The 25,108-nt window shown below is 33.8% G+C and overlaps 1 protein-coding gene and 1 long non-coding RNA gene across 2 annotated transcripts; both read right to left on the reverse strand.

Annotated features, from left to right (window-relative positions):
- Positions 1 to 830: 830 nt before the first annotated feature.
- Positions 831 to 12,943, reverse strand: LOC122516925 (serine/threonine-protein kinase Doa). The gene is made up of 9 exons (XM_043635160.1): positions 10,660 to 12,943; positions 7,387 to 7,465; positions 4,237 to 4,303; positions 3,292 to 3,405; positions 3,002 to 3,092; positions 2,635 to 2,805; positions 2,322 to 2,451; positions 1,969 to 2,219; positions 831 to 1,420 (listed from the first exon to the last, which is right to left on the reverse strand). The coding sequence occupies exons 1-9, from the start codon at positions 11,890 to 11,892 to the stop codon at positions 1,208 to 1,210; spliced, it is 2,349 nt and encodes a 782-aa protein (XP_043491095.1). The 5' UTR covers positions 11,893 to 12,943; the 3' UTR covers positions 831 to 1,207.
- Positions 12,944 to 21,452: 8,509 nt separating this feature from the next.
- Positions 21,453 to 25,094, reverse strand: LOC122516933. The gene is made up of 2 exons (XR_006303691.1): positions 25,008 to 25,094; positions 21,453 to 21,615 (listed from the first exon to the last, which is right to left on the reverse strand). It is a non-coding gene; the product is annotated as an uncharacterized LOC122516933 (long non-coding RNA).
- Between the last annotated feature and the right edge of the window lie 14 nt (positions 25,095 to 25,108).

A 25,108-nucleotide genomic window follows, 5' to 3' on the forward strand; every position in this document is an offset into this window, starting at 1 on the left:
ATAAACTACGACTTCCCTCCCTCCTTCACTCTCTCAAGTAATGATTATTTTTTTTTTTTATTTAACTCTAAACTTTGTTGTTCTATATAATAATAACATCATAATAAAATTAAAGGCAAAATGTACAGAAGGGTTTTTAATCCTTTTAATTATTTTTTTTTCTTTTCTTTTCATTTCATTTCAATTCATTTTTTTTTTTTTATAGAAAATGTGTTTTACAATTTTATTATTTATGGGACTCTGTTACGCTAGACTGAGCAGACACACACACACGCACAACAGACACTGACTGACTTCCGATGCCAGTAAGTTAGAGAAAAGGATCTTGGTGCGTTTGAAATTTAGCAGTATATTATTATCAGTATTATAATAATTATTATTATTATTAATTTTAATCGTTATTGTTATTATTATTATTATTATTATATATTATATTGGTGGTCCGAGAAATAAACCACGAGATAATATAACGCGCGTCAAAATCGACCCGGTGAAAAAGGCCCTACGAATCGTCGAAATATATTTATCACACGCATACAACAACAACGTTCTCTTGCGACCCAAGTCCACCAAATTTCGCTATTTGGCATAACCCTCTTCCATCATTTATTTTTTTTTGTTTTCTTTTGTATCCCTTTGCTGGTATGCACGCTCTGCAGTAGTAGTACTCGTTTTCTATTTTTATCTAGTACCAATTCTTATATAGGCTCTATATGAATAATATCGCTGAATTATTGTTATTATTATTATTATTATTATTATTAATAAATCAGCTTAAGAGATTTTTAGTTTTTGTTTAATGTCCTTTCCATTTTATTTCTTTTCTTTTCTTTTCTTACCTTTCCTTTCCTTTTCAACATTCCAGATGTTTCCGCGCATAAAAATTATCTACGTGTCATCGAGTTATTCGAATAGAGCAACAACAACAACGACAACGACAACGACGACGACAACAACAATAACAACAACAACAACTAAGAACAGTCATTATTGTTGAGAGACTCGAACAAAAATTGGATAAAGAGAAAACGAGTACTAAAACGTAGGGCAGTAATATCGTTGAGAGTGGATTATTTTTGTTATAATTATTAATATTAATAATATTATTATTATGACTATTATTATTATTATTATTATTATTATTATTCATTTTCTTCTTATTATTAATAGTGTCTGTCCAGTACGGAAGTCGGTCCCTTTCCTAGCTTCATCGAGAGAGCGAATGCGATCGTTCGTGACTTTGTTGTGAATCACCGGCTGCACGTTGATCCGTTAATCTTTGATGCGCCGGAAGCGCATCGAAAAATGGATGTTGCAAGGCATCCTTTAATGCTATCCTTATCGATGGTTCATACTCCAACATCCTTTTAATAAGATCGAACAATTGTCGATGTTCCTCGTCGTCCGACAACAAATAACGCTGTAATAACCATTTGTATATGCAAGGGTAATCAATAATAAGCAAACAATGATTGTCATTAATTATCACAGAATTTGGAATAATCCGTATGCGAATTTCTGTTAGAAAGTATCATTAACTGGTGCTATTTTAGTGACATTAGTGTTTTCTATTTATCGCGTATGTATTTACAATAAAAAGAAAAAAGAAAGGAAAAAGTTCAATACAACTTTGAACATGACGTACGTAAAATGCATATATCTGTATTTTACTGACGTTGTAACGCTTATGTCTCGTTATTTTGAATGCCAAGTACTTTTATCTTTTAAGGTTAACCTTTTTCATGTTTTTCTTTCTAAGCAAAAAAGTTTCCAACAGAATAATTTAATTTTATGCACGGCGACAGATACAAGCCGCCGATTGTAGGTTTTTGAATATACACCTCTGTGATTGGTGATATTTAATCATGTATTTAAAGAAACTATATAATATGATGATGCAAATGAGCTAACGCGATTCAAGGATTAACGAGGAAACTCTTTACGATTAAATAAAATATTAAAACTTACGTATAAAGGTTTACAATTATCGCGAACATATCTGCCGGCCGAACTTTTGTCATCCCAATCTAATTTACCATAATAGAAATACTTCGTCTTTGTTTTTCGGGCCATACGATGTGGAATTGTACCTAATATACGTTCCATCATAGCTAAATGTTCACGATTATCGTGAGTTTGGAATAAAGTTATACCCAAGTACAATTCAAATAGAATGCAACCAATAGACCATACATCGCAAGGTTGAGACCATCCTAATTCTGTAAGAAAAGAAATGAATGTTTAATTTTAAAAGTAAATCATTATATAAAAAAAAAAGAAAAAACAAAAGACAAATACTATCATATATTTATGTTAATTACCTAAAATGACTTCAGGTGCTCTATAATGTCTTGTACTAACAATTGTGCTATGGTGTTCATGATCAAACGTAGCACTGCCAAAATCGATTAGTCTGATGTCGGTCCTTTTAACACGCCTTACATCTTTTCGCTTAAAAAGAAAGAACTTTTTGAAATAGTTTAGTAATAAATCATCTTTGTGTACGTACCGGGGGATCGAGAGACAGTGAGAACGTTTTTTCGTTAACGTGGCGAAAAAGATGCGTGGTAAAAAAAAAAGAGAAAAAAAAGAAACTAAAAATAATATAATAAAACATTAAAAAATGTGACTCACCTTTTTATTATTGTACGTGCTATCGTAATCGGAATCTACGAATAGGATATTTTCGGGTTTAAGATCGGTGTGCGTAAGTTTGTTGTCGTGTAAAAACTTGACTGCATAGCAAAGCTGATAACCCATATGCCTAACATGTTCCAATGGGTAGGGTTGATAATTGTTGTCTCTCTGTAACATCATCGTATTTTTCTTTTTTTAGAAAAATAAAAAAAAAAGAAATGATCACAGTTAAAATAACAAATAAGATAGATATATATACACATACATACATATACATATATATATAAATTTATGTCAAAAAATATTATTCATATATTTTATTCGACGATTATATTATATTTATAATAGATCAAAATATATTTACCAAAAAATCGAAAACGCTCAAGCCAAGCATCTCGAAGGCGATACACATGTGTCCATGATAATTGAACCAGTCTAACATTTTGACACACAAACTAAAACAAACGGGCAAAACATAGGCAAGATTAAAATCAAAATTAAAACAAATTGTTCAACGAACGAACGGGTAGTTAATAGCAGTAGTAGTAGTAGTGGTAGTAGATAGCGGGTTTCATAAGAAAGAAAAGGGATTTCACTGTTGCCCTTCTCTCCTCGTAGTAGTCGGTTTTTTTTAATTGCATTTCAAATACTAACTGATGTCCCTCGGGATCCTTAGCGGCAATCTTCTCCAATGCGTTGATCTCGAGCTTCGCAGCTTCACGGTACTTCTCAACGTTCTTGATAATCTTGAGAGCCATTACGTGATCCCTGTGTGAAGAAACAAAAGTAATCCAAGTGTTAGTTGGAAACAACGAAAAACGTTGGAATTTCGTCCGACCATAGTTATGCTCTAAATCGAGCCGAATTCTTTCCTAAGTCTCATTTTCCTTTTTTTCTTTTTGTATGTATGTGTATATGTGTGTGCGTGCGTGCGTTGTGTGTGTGTGTGTTTGGATAGTCTCGAGATAATTAAAACAAACAAACAAACAAAATTAGAGATAGATGAAAGAAGATGAAATGTGAGAGTGTTAGAGGTGTAGTTTCTCATCCCTCTAAGCAATTTCGTCACTCAATTTTTGCAAGACGCCACTGAGAGAGAGAGAGAACGTGGTATGACGACGGTTGCCTGGTAAAACAAAGTGCAAGGCCATCCTATTATTGCAACTACTCGCGACAGTACAGAGCGTGTCTATTTCTGATATCCCAAAGGCGAATTCGTGTTTCCACGTACAATACGCCACTTGGGATGACATATACGTGTGATGCTTGTATGCATATATAATCTATGCACGTGTCCTCTCTATGTATGTGTGTGTGTGTGTGTGAATTTTTCTCTTGAGGTTTATAAGACTCGCGAACACGCGAATGGATAAATAGTAGAGGAAAATTTATAACAAAAAAAAATAAAAATAATATATGCAAGTGGAGATGTATATTAATGCATGTATGTTTGATATGTATGTGTGTGTGTGTGTGTGTATATATAAATATATAAAAATAACATATTTGTTTTTTTTTAAAGAATTAAAGGATATATATATATATATACACGACGCGAGTAGGTTACCTACGTAGGTGTTTATGTGAGCTGGCACTTACATTTGCAAGTCCTTAACCTTGACAACTTTTCCAAAAGTACCCTCTCCTAGGGTGGCCAGTACTTTATCTGCAATGTAAAAAACAGGGTAAGTTATAGGGCGCGACACAGACCTTGCGCCCACGAAAAAGATCTCTCGTTCTCGATTATCACGCGTATCCGTGTATATTATTATGTACCGAGAGAGAGAGAGAGAGAGAGAGAGAGAGAGAGAGAGAAAGAGAGAGAGACAGAGAGAGAGAGAGAGAGAGAGAGAAAGACAAAAAAACAAAGAGAAAGAAATTCAATAAAAGAATTAGGAGAGGGAGGGGTGGAAGAGAAAGAGGGAAACCTCTTGTTCACCTTCAAAAAGATATGCATGATTATTATATATATAAAAAAGAAAATAATGTATCTCTAATAATGAAAACGAATAAAAATAAATTGATTGTGAGTCATAAAACCTAGGATATTAAAAAATAGAAAATTAATTAGATTGAAATATGCAAATAAAAAAATGAAAGAAGGAAAGAGAGAGACAGAGAGAGAGAGAGAAAATAGAAGAAGAAGAAGAAGAAAAAGAAGAGTAAAAAAGTAGGGAGTGTGTGAGGGTAGGGAAGGAAGAGGAAGAAGAAGGCCTTCCCGAAGGAAAGCAAGGACACTTTCGAGAGACGAAACTAGAACGAGACTTCTTCCGCGTGGGCGTTCGGTCGGATCCATTTATATACACGCGGATATATATATATATATATATGTATATATATACATGTATACAATACATACATATATATATACATATAAGTGAACGAACGAACGAACGTGAAGAAAAGAGTGCGAAAAAAAAATTAAAAAAAAAAAGAACGTTATTCGTTCGAACGGTTGGCTCGAAAATAATATTCGACACAACACTGCTGCTGACTCTTCTTTTTTTTTCTTTTCTATATTTTCTTTTTGGGTTCTCTTTTTTATTATTATTATTATTATTACTTTTTTTTGTCAAACTTTACTCTCGGTCGACCCTATTGTAATACACTGCTACTACTATATGTTCCTATGGGCCCGTTTAAATAATAATAATCAAAGAAGACAGCAGTATGGTGAACGGGAGGAAGAGGCATTTACTGTCTCCCACACCGGACGGTTAATCTCGTAATTTAAAATTTAAGCGAGAAGGATGATACCTAGAGAACGCGTCGCGTGTGTGTTGGAAAAAAAAAGGGAGAGGGAAAGGAAGAACTTGTGTGTGTGTGTTTAGTTTTTTCTTTTCTGCCTAACGTGTAACGTTATTTAAAAGTGCAATTAAAACATACTAATTTTTTTGTTTGTTTTTGCTTTTGTCGACAAAAGTGCAACGAGAGAAAGAAATAGAAAATTATCTGTGTGTGTGTGTGTGTGTATGTACGTAATAAGAAAACAAAAGTAAGAAATTAAAATAAACATAGAAATACAAAGATTAAGAAAATGATTGAGAGAGAGAGAGAGAGAGAGAGAGAGAGAGAGAGAGAGAGAAATAACCGCCGAGAAAAGAGAGAGTAAATGCCAAAGTGGATTACATTCTCATAGACGATAAAAAGAAATTACGTCTCAACTGAAGGAAGACGCATTATATAAATATAATAAAATACATGTGTGTGTGTTTGTGTATGTGTGTCGAGGAGGAGATAACGCGAACTAAATTTCCTTTATATTATTTTCCTATTACTTTATCATTAACGTAATTTACGTATATACTTCTATTTCTATTTCTTTTTCTTCTTTCTTTCTTTTAAAAACCATTACTTTAAGAAATTTTTTTCCAATTCTATTTTGTTTTTCCTCGATTTCTATATTATACACGACATATTTATTTATTTTTTTTCTTTCTTCAAACGTCTCTTCTCCCCCCTCCTCGTGTCTCTCCGTCTCTCCTCGTGAATTAATCTCCCTTTAATCAAATCGTTCCGTAAAAAAAGAAAAAAAAAGGAAAAAATGTATCATCATTTCATTGGGAAGGATGAGGAAAAAAGATTTAATTAAAAGAAAAAAAGAAAAAATAAAAAAGAAAATAATACTAATGATAATAATAATGAAAGAAGAGATGCGTTACGTTTGCTAATTCGTTTCTGAAAGAATCAAAGAAAAAAAAAAAGAAAAACTAGTTTGACTAAACAGAAAATACTTTCTAACACTTCCTTCTTCTTTCTATTTACGATCATGTTTAACCGTTAAAGTATGTTATTGGTTAACTATTACTGATCGACGAACGTAAAAAAAAAAATCATTGAGAAGTGTGTAAAGAATTTAAGTGCGAATTTAAAAATAGAGATAGTAGAATTTACTGCTCGCGTAAATAGATCATCTTTCCTAAGAGGGGGTGAATGATTTTCTGTTTCCTTTTTTTTTTTTCTAAATACAAATCAAGAAAGAAAGAAAGAAAGAAAGAAAGAAAGAAAGGAAAAAAAGTAATAGATAAACGATTGTATGGGGGAATACAATATAGTAATGTACCATCTGGTCGAGATAAGATATGTAACAAGAGTTAACACACACCCATACCCACACACACACATACACATACATATATATTGTATAACTTATGAGTGTATTCAAACTAAAAGAGCAATCTCGATTGCAGAGAGTTAAAACATTCTCTAACACGAGACTTTAACGAGCGAGGTGTTAAATTCTATTTTCGTTCATGGTGTATCTATATATTTATGTATGTATGTATGTATATAGGTATTAGTTAGCAGTCCATGATGATGTCTATGAGTTGGACAAGGAGATAGATATAGTTAAGGAAAAACAAAGAGAGAGAAAGAGAGAAGGGAAGGGGTGGTGGAAACGATCCAAGATCTTTCGAGAGGTGAAAAGAAAAAGAAAGAAAAGGTATGTGTGTTTAAAAGTGAGAAAGAGAGAAGAGAAGGGGGTGAAAGGAAACGATGAAAAATCTTTGAAGAGGTGAAAAGAAAAAGAAAGATAGAAAGAAAGAGAAAAAGAGAGAGAGAGAGAGAGAGAGAGACAGATTTGGTTTCCCGAAAGAGAGAAAGAGAGAGAGAGAAAGAGAGAATACCGGATATTAAAAATGGAATAATAATAATATATATAAACAACCGTCCGATTGACCGATCGAATCGATCGATCTCGGGCTCGCTTAAATCTACTACAATGAGTGTATTCATGTATTCACGAACATCTATTTGCCAGGATGTCGCCGGATTGGTAAACAAGGTGGCCGTCTTCGTCGTCCTCAACGGAGGGCGGTCGTGGGCTCTATATGGGCCGGCGTAATCGGTATCGGCGGCGGCGGCGGCGTTGGCGTTGGCGTTGGCGAAGAAGAAGAAGAAGGAGGGCACGGTGCCAACAGAGACAGAAGAAGAAGAAGAAGAAGAGGACCAAACCAACCCCGAGAGATACACCCGGAGTAGCGTGTGCCGTTTCGTTTCATTAAGGCCCGGGGGTTGGGGGTTAGGTGTGTTCGTGAGACCCCAACATGGTTGGTTGATGATAGTAGGCCCCAATTGTAGATGAATGAAGATGACCCCATTGGCGTTGGTTGTCGTCGTCGTCGTCGTCGTTGAAGTTGCGCAGTTGTCGTTGATAGGTTGTTGTTGAGGTTGTTGTTGTTGAGGTTGTTGGAGGTTGGTTGTCGAGTTGTTGCCATTGATCATCCATCAGGTGAAGGGTGTTGTTGTTGTTGTCCACATCCCATGTCACCAACCGACATCGCGTCAACCGATCGCCACACACCGTCATCCACACCACCATCGTCACCGTCATCACCACCACCACCACAAGGGGCGGAGAGACCCGTGTAACACGCGGCAGAGGACGTGTGTAACCACGGACGAACGTTAGAGTGTGTCGGTGGGGGGAGGAACAGGAGGGATACACCGTCATTATCGTCATCGTTATCGTCATCATTATCATCATCATCATCATCATCATCATCATTTTCATCATCATCATCATCATCGAGACAGAGAGAGAGAGAGACCAACCACAATCCGAGTGCCCAGTCGACCATAGTGACCAATCCGTGTGCCATAGCCATTTCCATTCCATTCCATTCCATTACAACGGAGATGGTAACCCAACAATCAGAGAGAAAGGGGAGAGGGCAAAATGGTTTGCCAAGTCAGAAAGTTGCGGTTACGAATTTACCATCGGCACAAAGCACATATTTTTTCGTTTTTCTTTCTTTTAAATATAACCCTTACTTTTTTTTCTTTTTTTTTTCTCTATTTTACCCGTATTTTATTTATAGTACGATTATATTATTATTATGTATATTATTATTATTATTATTATTATTATTATTATTATTATTATTATCATCTTTACCATATATATATATATATATTTATTATTATATTGATTTTATATATATATATATATATTACTCTTATTATTATTATTATTAATTATATTCTCTTCATTGTATTTATTATTAATTATACCATCGTAACTCGCACCCCCGTCATACGTCTAATTATTAATCCGACATTATATTTTCTATCCCGTTTTTACTTTCCCCCTCCCCCTCCGATTATACAATAACTATCGATTTAAACCTAACTCCCCGTTATTTAATTCGATTTTTCGTGTCTCAAGGATACGCAAAGCCGTCTCGATAACTACGACGAATTTTATATATATATATGTATATATATATATACATTTTTATACACATATATGTATATATTTATGTACAATATCGAACGACGATAAACTAATTAATACATATCTATATTCTATATGATAATATGTACGATAAGCGGATAGAGAAAAAGTAGAGAAAGTATCAACACGTGTTGTTTCTCGAGTCGATACGATATTGTATGTAAAACGCGTTAATATTCTATTTGTCTAGAACGATTATTATAACCGATTATACTTTTACGATTATTAAAAACCAACACATGCATGTATTGATATATATAATGTATATATATATATTTAATTTTATCTTGAAATTTATCGCGATTTCTCCCGATTATAAGCCATTACCCCTTTTTCCTTTTTAAATGTTAATATATATAGTAATTATATTATAGTAATATTATAATAACTAGGATAGAAAAGATAGAATATGCTATTATTGTTTCATTATATATAAAGTTGTATAACGAAATGAAAAACGAGAAAATGGTACTCCGTTCGCATGTCAGTTAATATTATTCTGTTTTTTTTTTTTAATAATTATTATTATTAATTAAATAATTAACTTATATCTTACTTTCGTTACTCTTGACTCGTGTCGAAAAAGCTCACAAATATATATGTTAAATATACTTACGTGGGTAGAAAGTTAGCGTGCCACTACGATCCCCCAATTATCATACGCGTGAAACACGCTAATATTAATAATAATAAGAGAAAAAAGAAACAATTATGGAATAAAAAGAAACCAACAAACGTGATCTCGATCTTCGTCTTATCGAGGATTGTGTAAAAGAAAAAAAAAAGAACTAAATTTTTCATGGCAATCGAAATTTAGAAAAAGCATACTTGGAAACATATTTAGTTGATCTAATTCAAGAATTTGAATTATTTTTAATAATTCAAGTATTTTAAATAATTGTTTTTCAAGAGAAAACGTTTGTTATAATGTCGATAAGATTCGATCGATATGTTTTTTTCTTTTTTATTAAGCACAAACTTGTAGTATTACTTTAGTTTGATTGTTAAAAAATAAAAAAACTCGAGATCGAGCAGGAGTTTATGGTTCTAAGTACACGAAGAAAAAACTCTCTCACGCAAACACGGGATTGTTATTATTACAGGACGTGCAGCATTATTTTTTGCAACACGAGTCGAAATTTTGCGTGCTGGTGAACTATATCTTGCATGTAAAATTTTACAAACGTTTATTTCTAACTTGTTTGCGTAATTTCTTTTTTAATTTTTCTCATAAAACAAAAACCAAAAAAGAAATAAATAAGAAAAATCTTTCCATTTGTTGCGCTAAGAATAAAAATGTCGATGTTTTTGTGGAATCGATTAAAATGAAACATCCTGTATGTATATCCAACGTTGCGGACGTCAAACGTTTCCAATTTTAAAAGCACACTAATTCGCGACGATGATGATCTTTTTGAGAAAATGTTGAAAAGACGCGCAAATCGTGAAATTTACCCACCAGCGTGCCAAATATCGAAAATCTTTGGAAGCACGAAAAGACGTTTGATATATTTCAATGACATATAATATCATCTAAACGAATTTTCGTATTGATCATTTATAAACCAAAAAAACAACAACAAAATATTAAATGAAAGCAGTGTGCAATGGATAAATTAAATCTCACAGGGATATATATATAAAAAAAAGGAATCGTTTGGATGGAAACGAATTGATGATCCTTATTATTATCATGATCATAATTATTATTATTATTATATTACAATAATTATCGATAACAACAGCAACAGCAAGATATCATTGCTCGTGGCTCGACAACTTACGATCGCGTGATTCGAATCCAACTCGTTAATGACAGTAGAAGAGGAAGAAGAAATATTTGACGCGTATGAATTCTTCGTGATAATATCCTTTGTGTTATTACTACCATGAGTATTCTTCTTATACTTGCTAGCGATGATATCGGTAGTACTTGGTTTAGCATTTTTTCCTTGACCACCACCACCACCACCACCACCACCACCACCACCACCACCGGTAGTAGCAATTTCGCTGAAAGCTTCATCCATAGCCGCGTATTTCATAATCAAACTTTGAATCTCTTTGCGTTTGGCTGCTCTTTCGGAAATAGCAGGATCAATTTCTTCTTCTTGTTCGTTAATTTCGGTATTCTTTAGCTCGTTCTTTGATATAGCATCAGTACAATCAACAGCAGCAGCAGCAACAACACCATCATCGGTTGGTGTTTTCTCTGGATCGTTAAGAACTTCCTTGCCAGCAACTAAGCTCAAAGGTTCGACTCTGCTTGGCCGAGCTAAAGATCTAAGAGAAGAGGTCGACTTGCAATCGAGTTGTTCGCTTTTACCATTCCGATGTGGTCTGACCTTTCTACTGCGTGTCTCAGCGTGACCGGATTTGTGTCTACCGTAACGTCGGTAAGCTTCCGAACCTAATAAAGTTTGTCTATCCGATGTCCTACGATAACCAGGTGTTTTCTCACGTTTCAATTCTTTATTAGTTACAGAACTGACGTATGGATAAGCTTTCTCACTTAGAAGTACATTGGCAGTACTTTTAATGACCGATCGTGGCAACGATGGTTCCAATGTTTTTTCATCCCTGCCGTAAGAATCTCTTCGATGAAAACTATGTTCCCGTTCGTCCTTCCTTCGAAAATAACCAGCTGCAGCGGCAGCAGCAGCAACATTGATATTACTACCATAATCTATACTCTTTTCCTTATCATCGATAGTTTTCCTATTGGTATACTTGTCCAATATTGAAGAATACTTGTCTTCTAATCTAGTTCTTGCATTGGTAAGATAATTGCTGGCATTGAGAGGTGATCGTCTTGTTCCGATCGATCGGTCGTTGGCTGTTGAAGTGCCACGTACCCTGGTGGTCAATCGTTGCAGTAAATTACTGCAGGAATCTGTTAAAAGCTGTGTTACGCTGGTCGTTGTCGATGAACGAGCGTAACGATTACGTCGTGCTGTAGATACTTGTCTGCTGTTACTGTTCGTCGACATACCGTCGCGTTGAGCGAATATGAACATCTTGCTGCTGTTTTACTGGCGATGATGAGTAAAAAATGCTAGAGAATCTTGTTTAAAATTCTTTCGTCGATTATTAGTCGACCGTCCGAGGTACGGTCGACTTGATCGATACTCCCCTCAGCAAAATCGATTTTTCATGCTCGACTCGAATTGAAAAAAAAAAAGAACACAAAAATATGATAAGTGATGTTATCGAGACTAGATAGAAACGATTTTCAATTCTTTCAATAAAACTTAACGCACTCGATGACACCCAAGTTGTTGCACTTTGCTAAATTGATCCTGATTTTTTCAACAGCAAACGAATGAAAAGAGAAAAATGTTGAACACGATCTGTTAAGTTTAATATTCAATATCGAGTCAAGTTAGACCAAAAAAAGTAGAGAATATTAATCGGACGGATGATAGCTAGATCTGTTGGACGAGGTTCTGAATGGTCAGGGTCTAGGGCCAAGAAGAAGAAGAAGAAAAAGTAGAAGATTGCTCCGATTCACCGTGAGAAGAGACATCATCATCGAAGAATGCATCATATCATCATTGTTATTCATATCATAATCATTATCGTATCATCGAAGAAGGTTTGATATTATATCTTGAGGATTCTTGAGGATTCTTGAGGAATTAAAAAGAGAAGATAATATTACAACTTCTCCTCTTTCTTGATTATGATGATGATGATGAAGATGATGATGATAATGATGATACTTTCTTCTCATCTCATTGCTTCTTCTATCTAAGAGTCGATCGCGACGAACGCGTCAATCGAGAGGGACGCGAACAGAGCCACTAAAGCAACGTCGACGAAAACGATGCGAACAGAGACGAGGACTCTGAGAAACGTTTGCAAAGAGAGGAAGACTAAGAAGAGAAAGAGAGAAAGAGAGAGAAAGAGAGGAGGCGGCTGGGGTGTGGAGGGTAAACCGAGGTACGCCCCGCCAAATACTCTTCTTGCACTAAAAATATCGAGGAGCGATCGCAAGAAGCCCGCTCGCTCACCCAAACTCCTAACGATGTCTTTCTTACCTACACACATACACACGCGTATAACATTACTATCTTTCTTTCTCTTTCACTGAGCAAGTATATGAGTAAGTGAGAAAGAAAGAGGGGGAGAAGTATTTGAAAAAAAGAAAAATTAAGGAAGAAAGAGAAGGTTGCGAATAATATTACGTAAATTGTCTTCCTCGGTTTAACTTACAAGTATACTGCTTCCAAAATAGCACTTTGCTTTGAATAAAACATTCTAAAAGGGCTGAAATGGAATACATTATCAGACAAAAAAAAATATCTAATCGTGAACATTTATTTAGCAAGTTGGTGCTAGTAAAAAGTTAGTTAGTTTGATAAATGAATAAATGGAATGAAATGAGTTTATTATAAAGTAACTGTTTTGAGATACGATTCATTAATTGAGGAAAATTGGCCTCGTTATTGGCAAAGCTTCGTTACTTCCTGGTATATACCGACCCCCCCCCCGTAACCTGGCGATTAAGATATCGGGTAAATGATTTAATTTGTAAGATGCATAGAAATTCCCTACTCAATGCAAACACATCTTACATTAGTATAGTACCTTGACATGGATAGTAAACGATTACGAAATGTAAAACGGTTTCGATAGCTTTAAGTAGACGTAATGTCTCTCAGACATTTCGTCTCCTCCTCGGTGGAATTGAAGTTCGTCATCGACCGAGATACATCGACGAGTTGATCTAGGCGACCTCAAAAACTGATTGTAATATTTGTGGGTCATGATAATAATGATGAAGAAGAAGAACAATATAAAGAACAATCCAAAAAGAAAATCAAGAATAATGATAATAATAAGAAGAAAAAAAAGATCGATCACACAGACAGACGATCGATCGATTGATCGATCAAGGCGATCGAGAATTACGCTTGGAAGCTTAGATCGAATTAGAAATTAGGATCTAGGATCGGGGGCCCGGCTAGAATACCAGCAGTAGTAACAGCACAGCATATCGTCGACATCGTTGGTAGACGCACATATCAGTGGGCGGGTTCGTGGACTCTCCGCGTAACTATTAATAAAGCTCGGCTTGTGTCTCTTCAAGGTCGTCATCGTGTACCTTACAGAGGAAGAGAGGAAGAGAGAAAGAGAGAGAGAGAGAGAGAGAGAGAGATATCGTACACAAACTGCGATTTACCGATATATAAATAAGCTCAATGTGGGGGGGGGGAAATAACGTTTAATTTGTTGGACATTCGAAAGTAGTGACCAATCCAACGAAGAACCGATTCCTTTTTCTTCTTCTTCTTCTTTTTCTTCTTCTTCTCTTTTACTTTGAACATAGTGATCTCTTACCCGTGTTAAGGTCAACTCTAATATCAAATTACTACTACGATAAGGTCTGCACACCGTTTAAGCCGAGGAAGATCAACTTACGGAATTGATCTCTTACGGTAAGTCTTCTTATTATTTTATCTTCTGTCTTGATCAACGAACCACGCAAATAGAGAGATAACTTTACTGTTGATCTTAATATAACCAAAGAATAATTGAATAATAATTCTTGAATAACTGACAGATTTTTTTTTCATTTGCTAAAAAGAAAAAAAAAAAGATCAGATAAAAATATCTTTTCTTTTTTTTTCTCTCTCTCTTTCTCCGTGGTTCTCTTCATTTTTCTGTTGCATACAAATTTCACTGTTAGCTAAAAGTATTGAATGAAGGATAGGTCGTCAGGAGAATTGGATTAAGCATATTTTCTAAGACGAGAAACTCGTGTAGAACGGAATTGAAAGAGAGAGAAATTGTAACTCTCGTTTTCTCGTAGACTCGTTAGGAGGACAAATATAAATCGGCGGTAGGAGAGGGCGCGCTTGTATCTGTTGGCGGCCATAACGGTGCTACAAAAGTTGGCGCATACGCCGCTGCTCTCTCTGTGGGAGCATCGTAAATGAAAGACGCGAATAATACCGGCTTTTCCCCCCTTAAATACGAGGATTACTTAAAACGTATTATAAATATAGTTTATGTAAACAAATGGCATGTGAGAAAAGTTTATTGAAAAGTAAATAGATATTAAGATAGATAGATAGATAAATAGATAGAGGATTGTAATTGGTCACGCGTCAAGACAAGCATAGAATAAAATAAAAAAATAAAAAAAATAAAAAAAATGTATAGCATAATTGCACACACTGTCGAGATCCACGCAAAGAAAAATTACGATAGAATTAATTAAAGGTGTACAGTAATAATCCAAAGATCTCAATCTAGTTTTTCGTGCTACCTCTGAAGTCGACGTGCTGTTGGACTCCGGTGTGACGTCGAGTTTAGCGTCGAAGCAACGAATGTTCGTCGTCATCGTCGTCGCCCCCGTCATCGTCGTCGTCGTCATCGTCGTCGTCATCTCCGGAACGTTCCTTGGCAACCAATTATCCCATACAACAGCTTGTCTTGGCCACCAAGAAATCTCGGTAGGCATCAACAAGCCTAATTCTTGTCCGTTCATCGTTGAAAATGATGAAACCGCGGACGAAAAAGAAGAAGACAACGAAGATGACGATGACGACGACGACGAGGTGGTCGCTGTTGGTGGTGGACCACCGTCGTATGTTATCCAACACCCAGGATGATCCAGGATGGATTCTATCTCGTTAGGGTTTTCTATTTGAACTTCTTGTTTTCTTTATAATGCACCCAACCCGCCGAAAATAGATTTCGCGTGGTGATAGGATGATAATGGACACGAACGAGTTTACGTCTGTCTCTCACTCAAAACTTACGCATGTTGCCAAGAGGAACGCGTATTTCTAGATCCAGCTTTTAAAACGTTTTCTGGGTCAGAGGGGACAACACACCGTTCTCGATATCCCCTAAACGTATTTATCTCCAATTGGCCAAATTTTCTTCTTCGAAAGCCTTGTCTTGTTTCTTCTTCTTCTTCTTCTTCTTCTTCTTCTGTCAGATGATTAATAACCCAAAACGAGAATAAGTGTCGTTTCCATACGATTTACATCCAATTAATTGTCCATCTTCCTCACACTTTTACCCATCTTCTTTGAGCATCCTTTTTCAAGAACAACCCATTATCGATTCATATCGATCGATCGAAGAGGACTAGAAAGAAGGTTAACGTTTCGATCTCAAACTTTCCAATCGATTCTTCTCTTTTCAACGATAAGAGAAGAAAGTGGTGAAGGAGGTGCAGGAGGAGGAGAAAGAGGAGGAAAAAGTCGATGACGATGACGATTATGACGATGACGACGACAACAACAACAATTTATCCCTGAGGATAACGACAACGACAACGACAACGACGACGACGACGACGACGACGACGACGACGACGAAGACGTTGCACCAGCCATCTGGCGCAAACTCGCACTAAAACTCGCGGCGAAAACGCGTGACGACCGAGTCCCCCTCGAAAATAGTCCCTCGGTCTAAAATAGCCGACGCCGAGTATAAGAAAGAAGAATCATCGGTATTCGCTTTGGTTCGCAAGCGAAAAAGAGAAAGGGAGAAAGAGAAAGAAGAAGAAGAAGAAGAAAAAGATGAAGATGAAGAAGAAGAGTTTTCGTTCCTCTCCACCAACTTCAGCTAACTTCTCCAGTGTTCGAGAATTTGCCTCGTCGTATCATCCACCCGAAAGTAATTTGTTCTCTTTCTTTCTTTATTTATTTATTTATTCATTTCCTTTCTCATCCTCATCCTCGTCTTCAATTCCATCAGTTTGCTTTTTATCTCAACGACGTTAAAATTAAATTTCGATATACGAAGAAACGTATAACACAAGGAACTTCTCCTTCGGTGTCTCGTATCAAACGCAACGACGCAGAAAGGAAAGTAGTCTAGCTCGGAAAGGAAGTAGAAAATGATAGTGGAATAAAGAGAGGTTGAGAATGAACCTAACGGGTATATTAAATGCTTAGCTAGCTAAAGTAGATTCTCATATTTCCAGGTAACGGACGAGCTAAGATGTTCCCGTTTATATCACTATACCTATGTTAAATGGTTTTCTCTGAAAAATCAAAACTTTCTAGAATCTAAGCGTTTAACATAGAATTTTTCATTCGTCTAAATAATATTATTATGTTCGACGTGAGAGAGTGTATATATATATATAAAGAATAATTATTATTCAACGTTAAGAACGGAGTACCATTATTCATTTCTTAGAACAAAATCTTATTTCTCGATAGAATAAATATATAATCGATAAATATAAATTTTTGTCTATAAAAGATCGAGGGGTCTGGCTCAGGGAGATTCATTGATCTACGGAAAAAAAACCCCTCTTGTAACGCACCGATAAAAAAAAATACGATTTTTACTAGCCCCCTTCCCTGTTTTTTTTATTTTATCTCATAATTATTAAAATCTCGTTGCGACGTACGATTTTATTTGCGAGTACATATATATATACATATACATATACATATACATATACATATACATATATATATATACGAACGAAGAAAAAAAAATATATATATAAAAAAAAGAAACCAAAGAGAATAAAATAAATAATAATATTACCGACGTCCTCCGTGTTTCCCATTCCGTTTTCGTTTAATCGTTTTATCTTTGAAACTATTCCGACTCACCTGACTCCTGGATGATGGCGAACGATGGCGATGCCTTTCCTGACTAGGCGAGGAGGACCCATGGTGTCGGTGAATTCGCACGCGACGCGACGAGGTCGGATGCGCCAGGTGGGTACGATCACGATCACGATGTCCGTGCTGTCTACCACTGCTGGGTGAACGACGATGACTTCTTTTGTATCGCCTTTCCTGACTGGTTCCGCGTTCGTGTTGCCGAGACCTCAATACTCGCTCGCCGCTAAAAAATAATTCATAATTTTTAATCATTCGTAATATTCCAATTAAATCTAACTTCAGTAGTTTCTTTTTTCTTTTTTTTATTTATTAACACTTTATTGACTGCTCATAGTTGAGGCTGCAACTCACTAAGTACCGACTTAGTCGCGCGCGCATTTACTCCCAGTACCGGCTAATTTTCCAACTGTACAAAAACCGTCGATAGTTAAAAGCCGATTAATAGGCTAGCGGTCAAAAGCTGATAAATAGGCTAGCGGTCGATAAAGTGTTAATACTAAAATTATATACCGTTACAGGTCAAACACGACCAATTTTTGGATAAAAATCTTTGTTCGTGATTAAACGAATATTTCGTACATTTTTTTTTTACAATTAAATAATCCAAGTAATTTCAATCAATTTGCTGATTATACAAATTTGAATATAATAACAAATAAAATATTATTTATTATTACAATTTGATTCGTTGATCGAATTATTATTAAATTTAAATTGATGATAATATCTTACAAATAAATTTGACATAATTGTATTATATTTTCTTTCGTGGTTTTTCTCGAGGAAAAGAAAAAAAAAGTAAGAACAATAGAAAAGAAGAATGATATTTATATAAGGAAAATTAATTGAAACGAGAGAGATTTTCTCTTTTCCCACGAGAACTATTTTATTATTACTATTATTATTATTATTGTTGTTAATAGTAAATTTGATTAGAGACATGCAAGCTATCCAAAGAAGGAACCAAATTTCACGATCTCCACCTAAGAATGAGTCAGCAAAGGAAGTCGTTAGGATTCGTAATTGGGCAACGATCCAACGGAGTTGAATTTCAAACCGAAGCCTGGTGATGGTGGTGGTGTTGTTCCGCGATGCTTAACTCATTATACGTGTCTGCGTTGTGTTTCTTTATTAACCATATTTATTGACCATTTTCTTCATCTAATAATATGCGCTTATATACATACGCCGTTAAATTATTTTATCGCATACAGGAACTACATATTTTCATATATATATTTTGTTTTTAACAGCATATATTAAACAAACGTTTGATAAGAAAAGAAAATTTATATAAATAAATGATCAATTTATCTATAAAACATTTTTAACACTAGATTTACGGACTGAGCCAATTTGACTCATTACAAAAATTTGTTTACCGTATATATATGTAACTTAAATATTATTTTTTAAAAACATATGTGTTAGTTTTTAGTTACTTAATTAAATATACGTAAATATTAATTCCTCCCCTTTACTCAATCCTCCATTCAAGCAATGTTTGTAAGTCATTAGAAATATAATGAACAAAATATCCGTAAATCTAGTGTTAAATAATTACGACACTAAATAAATTCTCCGAAAGATCAATCGAAATTCATTGAAAAGAAAAAATAATAATAATAAAAAAATAACATGCAGGCTTTAGCAGGAAGGATTCCACAAAGCCTCTCAGAATGACGCATCAACCACGTCCAGATCGATTTCAAGTACCTTTTCCCGAAGCGGATTAGGTCGAACCACTTGGTTCAAGGTCGGCCAGCAAACTCATCAAATTAAAATTTACAAAAAGAAAGTAGAAGAAAAGAATGAAAGAACAAAACAAAAAAAATGAAATGAATTGTAAGAACAATTAGAGGAAACACTCGAGGAATTCCCGAAAGATGTACTTACAAGCTCCTGGATACCAAAAGAAATAATTGAAAAAGAAAACCTTCTACGGTTTCTTCGTCTATCTTTCGACGAATGCACATGTGTGCATCTTCTTGCTTGCTTTCGCAGATGATACCAATGGAATGAACGAAAGAACGAACGAAAGAACGAACGATACCAAATCGTGTGATTTATTAGCCGAACCGGAAGGGATAACGTAAAACACGTTCAATCGGAGGAAGTATTTGAAAGAATCCAAGATTCGGAATTGGATAGTTTTCAGTAGTGGGAGGATGAGAAATGGAAGAGAAGGGTTAGAAGACGACGTCAATAGGAAGTCGAACGACGAAAGAAAGAAGTTAAGAAAAGGATTAAAAAAAAAAAAAAATGTATGAAAAAATAAGAGCCGAAACGAGCAAAAGAAAAAAATAAGGGGAAAAAGAAGTAGAAGAAGAAAGTCGATCGAATCTGCAGCTTCTTCTGCAGTTTCGCCTCTTGGAAGGTTTCCAAGGTCTTACGATATACGTATATATAAGTATGTATACATGGAAACTAACATACATACACACACATATACATCCTACTAGTAAGAAAATTCGAAATGGACGGATACGGGTTATCCGTGTAAAATGGGTCATGGGATTTTGCGCAAAGGAGCCAATTTTATCCGCAATCATACTCTTATCTTTCACCCACACATTCCAATCTGCCTACTACCACTTTCTTTTCCCTCCTTTTGTCTTTCTTTCTATTCAACTCGTGAAAAATTCTAATCGATATAAGTGAAACGACGAATAACGTTGTTCTTTATATTTTTTACGTATCCTTCCTTCTCTTTCTTTTTTGTTTTTTTTTAATTTTGTTCTTTCTACTCTACTTTACCGACCGAGAAGAAAAATTTGAAACAAAAAGTCTAATTTTATAAATAGAACGTCTTCTCCCCATCTTGTAATGTTGTAACGATCATTCTACAAAATTAAGTAAGGATTTTTCTTTATTTTTTTCTTTTTTTGAGAATGGTCATCGAAGGATGATGAGTAAATAGGGCGGTAAATTCAAGTAGAGAAAATAGAAAGAAAGAGAGAAGATGGTAAACACTATTCCACACAGTGTGTACACATTCTCTCGTCTACCCCTTTTTTTTTGTAAAAGAAACTTTAACGACTTAACTTCCCTACCAAGTTTTAATCTCTCTCTCTTTCTTACTCTCACTCGTGCACACTCTTGCTCTGTCTCTTTTTTTCTGCTCTTCAAGAAGAGAATCTACACGAATAAAACGAAGAAACTTATTTACGTGTGTTATTACATTCTATAAATAATATATATTTTCCAAAGTATTTAACATACTTTCTTTTTAACCAAAGCTACCACCACAAACATTAGTTAGTGTTTCTTTTTTCTATTTAATAGTATTAATTAAAATTTCACTTTTCGATAAAGCTCGCTCTCTCATTCCCCCCCCCTACCCGTTCGTTCTGTGAAAATCGAGAAAATAAATAAAAATAGATAAAAAGAGAGAGAGAGAGGAATTGTTATTTCTTTTGTTTATACAATTTATACTGTACCTTAACATCCACGGTGAAATGGAGACGTAAAGAAAAGGCATCCTTTAAAACTCAGTTCCTTTTGTCCTGTGAGTTTTGAATTATGCGATCGATGGGTACACAAAACACGCATGTACACTTTTCGTAGCTTCGAATTGTTTTTTAATAATTTCGTTACAATAAATGAAAGTAAAATAAAATGAAAACAAGTAAAATAAAATAAAATAAAATGAAAACAAGTAAAATAAAATAATAAATAATAATAAGAAGAATAAAAACAAAATGAAAGAAAGATAGAAAGAAAGAAAATAAACTATTAGTTACTTCGTTGCGATAAATGAAAGTAAAGTAAAATAAATTAAAATAAAATAAAATAAAATAAAATAAAATAAAACATTTTATTAAAAAAGTGTCAGCAAACAAAATAATAATAAGAAGAATAAAAACAAAATGAAAGAAAGAAAGAAAGAAAGAAAGAAAGAAAGAAAGAAAGAAAGAAAATAAACTATCGATGAAAGGAGTTCGTATATAAAAAGAAAAAGAAAAATACGAGATGAAATGAAGTCTTATTTAATTGTATAAAAGACACGTTGGTCCCCTCGAGAAGATAATATTTTACACGCACAGGCGCCATACTATATTATAATGTTTACCACGAGCGAAGAGACATTTTCTGTTCCAAGTTATATTTATATTTTCATAGTCCTCATTTCTAAAATGTAACCCTAAATTATATACGCACACCTTCTAGCAGTAAAGTGTAAATAAATTTTAACGAAAGTTAGTTGGAATTACTTTTTGTCCTTTTTTTTTTTTTTTTTTATTTCTTACCATTCATTTTGTCATTCAATTTTGTGTCGTTTGATTGAATAATTTATTCGTAATAAAAAACAATTCATATATGTCACGAAAAAGTAGCGCAATTTTGGTCATCGTATTATCAACGAGATTATTATTATTCGAACGCGAATGAAATGCCACAAAAGCAAAATAACGACGGAAAAACAACAGGAAACATTGGTACGCATTGTGGTAAAAAAAAAAACTATATTTAAAAAAAACCGCGTAGTTATGGCAAAGAATTCTCAAAACTGTTAAAGAAGACAAAGGAATTTGAAAAAAGATAAACGATGGGGGAAGTGAAGGAAAGGAAAGGAAAGGAAAGAGGAAACGTTTCTAAAAGGACAATGACCGAAAAGTATCGAAGATCTTAAATTTCCACCGGATGTTTAGACCTTTAGCTTGTTGTAAAATTTCTTGGCATCATCTCAACGTTCACAAAGGACGACGAAATAATAGTGTTATGCGATAAATTTTCTTCTCAACAATTTTCGGAATAATATAAATGAAATGTTTAATGCGTTAGATCATTTTTCTCTCATGATCAATTTAATATAAATTTATATATGTATTTAAATATTTATCACAAGATATCCAAATGTTCTAATACGCACACTACTAATTGTATTAATTAGATCGTATTATCCCCATTTTGTCTATTCTTAATCTCTAATATTATTACGCAAAACAATTAGAAATAATAATACGTGAAAATTATTATCTCTGTCAAATAATTATGTGGATATCATAAATACATATGATAAAATAATGAACGATCAAAGTACAATGATCATCCGATTGTTTTTGTTATTCTCTATTTAATGATATTTTTTATAAACAAAGAATTCAACAACAAAAAATCTATCGCAACAAGAAAGAATAAACTTCGAATCTGTGAAATCTCAAGTAAACTAAATTTTATCCTATAAATATACGTGTTATTGATATATTATTATTAATATACAAACATAAGTGATACAAATTTAATTTATTAATATTTGATCTTATCGAGAATTTTTTCTCATTGAAAAAGAAAAAAAATAAAAGAAAATATACTAATTCTAACGATCAAGATTTCTAATCAACCGGAAATCACTGATCTCGAAAAACCGGTACATATATATATATATATATAAAATTAAATGAGCCAAATGAGTTTCCGAACGGTAATAAGATTTATTTTTATTCAACTATAACGAGATTCATTTTTATCGATTACATTTACCGTTACTTATTTTATTAAATAAAAAATATAAAATTAGAAATTTTTTTATCACTCTACGTTCCTTTTTACTTTTCTTCGCAATTTATATTTTTATTATTTAAAAAATTCGAGTCTATATATAAAATAATTAACAGTAAAAAATTAAATGTATTTATCTTCGAATACTAATTCTTGCAAATAATTTTTTTAATAATATTAATAAAAATAGCACGCGAGACAGTAAAAGAGAAAATATGTCTTTTAATATCTGAAATGAAATGAAATCGCTCTCATAATCTCACGCCGGTTCAAATAACGAATAGTATTTTTGAAATACATTAAATCTATAACGCCTCTTTTTCCCCCATCAACCTACATTTTATATCTCTAGAAAATCAAAGTAAAAGTGAATGCGATTTTTCGCATGGACCAGTTAACAATTACATGATCCTACGAATTTACGTAAACGATATTTATTGCTCTACTTTTTTTTTTCTTTTTTATAATTTATGTTTAGTAATATCTCGTTTAAAAAGAAAAACAAAAGAAAAATTTCTTTCTTCAACGCCCCCACAAAATATCCTGAAATAGAGTAACAGGCACGTATACACACATGCGGATAATTATAAAGAGACACAGAAGTTTCCGCAAAAATGGTTCAGGGTAGGTAAGATTAAATGGTGCACATAATCGCAAACGTCTGATCCCTTCGGATGAGCGTGCAAGAAGGACGACAATACATGTAAATTTACATGCACATGTGTATACATCCTATAACAATGTAATTCAATTTTGTAACATTCGGTGCATGCAACTGAAACGAGAAAATTTAATGTATATATATAAAAAAAATCTATATATCAAGAAAAAAGGGAAAGAAAAAAAGAGAGAGAGAGGAAGAACGAAAAGAAAAATTCTTAAAAGAAACGATAATATGAAATTCTCGTGAACATAAGAAAGGAAAACAGATAAAACAATAAATGACTTTATCTCTTTCTATATTCGGAAAGTAAAGATAAGAACGTTACGAATATATTTCGAACAACACTCGAGGAAGTATATTATTATTTTCTTATTTCCATGAATAACTTTTAACGCGAAAAAATAATTAAATAATAATAAAAATAATTTGAATTGCGTAAGGAAAAAAGAATATTTTTTTCTCATATAGTCGCGATCGCAAAATTCTCCTACGAATTGTGTGTGTGTGTGTGTGGTGTGCTTGTTATATTTGCAAATGACATGCGATTGAAGCACCTTCTCTAAGGACGTATCAATTAAATACTCTACTATTGTCATGGCACGATGGCTCGCGGAAAACTTCAACGTTTAGTTTTATTCCTTTTTTTTTTTTCTATTCTTTTTTCTTTTTATTTTACTTACAAACGAACGATCGAACAAAGTTTCTTCCGCGTTGTGAACGAGCCAACATAACCGAGGAGGAGGAACTCTAATTCGTCGCGAACATGACGACTCATCTTCCCCCCTAACCCACCTACCCCCCTTCTTCTTTTTCTCTCACTATCATTCTGATGAAACATTATTCGTACCGAGACAGACAAAAAAGAGAATGAGAATGAGAGTGAGAGAAAGAAAAAAGGAAAGTCTCTTTATGTAGTGATTTAAATGGACAAAAAAGAATAACACGCGATGTTCAATAATAATAATAAATCTCAATATTATAATATCATTGAAAAAACACGAGAAAGAAATATCGATAAGGTGGACTCGAACGTGATAAACAAACTTTATTCTCTGTGTACCAAGCTTATCGACAAAATTTGCACTGTCTGAATACCGACATCTCATTAATTATTATTATTTTAATCATTATTATTTTTTGAACGATGTGAAATCGAATGAAATGTTCTACAGTAAACTGGAAAGAAAATAAAAAAAAAAAGAAAAATAATATCCCCTAAAGAGAATAATAATCGAACGATCACGTGCAACAATTAATGTAAACGAGGGTAATATATAAAAACAAAAAAGAAAAGTATATATATATATATATATATATATATATATATATATATATATACGATAGAATAAGAACGAACCTATTATTGGTATCGTGTTTTCCTAGATACAAGTGGACTCCGAAGAAGGATAATTTAAAACCCTTCGCGATCCAACGCGATTTTCCGAGGACGAATATGTC

The sequence above is a fragment of the Polistes fuscatus genome, unplaced genomic scaffold (genome assembly GCF_010416935.1).
Source record: "Polistes fuscatus isolate 324 unplaced genomic scaffold, CU_Pfus_HIC Scaffold2, whole genome shotgun sequence".
Taxonomy (NCBI): domain Eukaryota; kingdom Metazoa; phylum Arthropoda; class Insecta; order Hymenoptera; family Vespidae; genus Polistes; species Polistes fuscatus.

Excerpts from the sequence above, each read along its gene's own strand:
- LOC122516925 (XM_043635160.1), bottom strand. The coding sequence starts at position 11,892 with ATGTTCATATTCGCTCAACGCGACGGTATGTCGACGAACAGTAACAGC. Across the intron at positions 7,466-10,659 it reads TGGATTCGAATCACGCGATC|AGCCCACGACCGCCCTCCGT; the intron begins GTAAGTTGTCGA and ends CGGCCCATATAG. Across the intron at positions 3,406-4,236 it reads AAGGTTAAGGACTTGCAAAT|GGATCACGTAATGGCTCTCA; the intron begins GTAAGTGCCAGC and ends TTCTTCACACAG.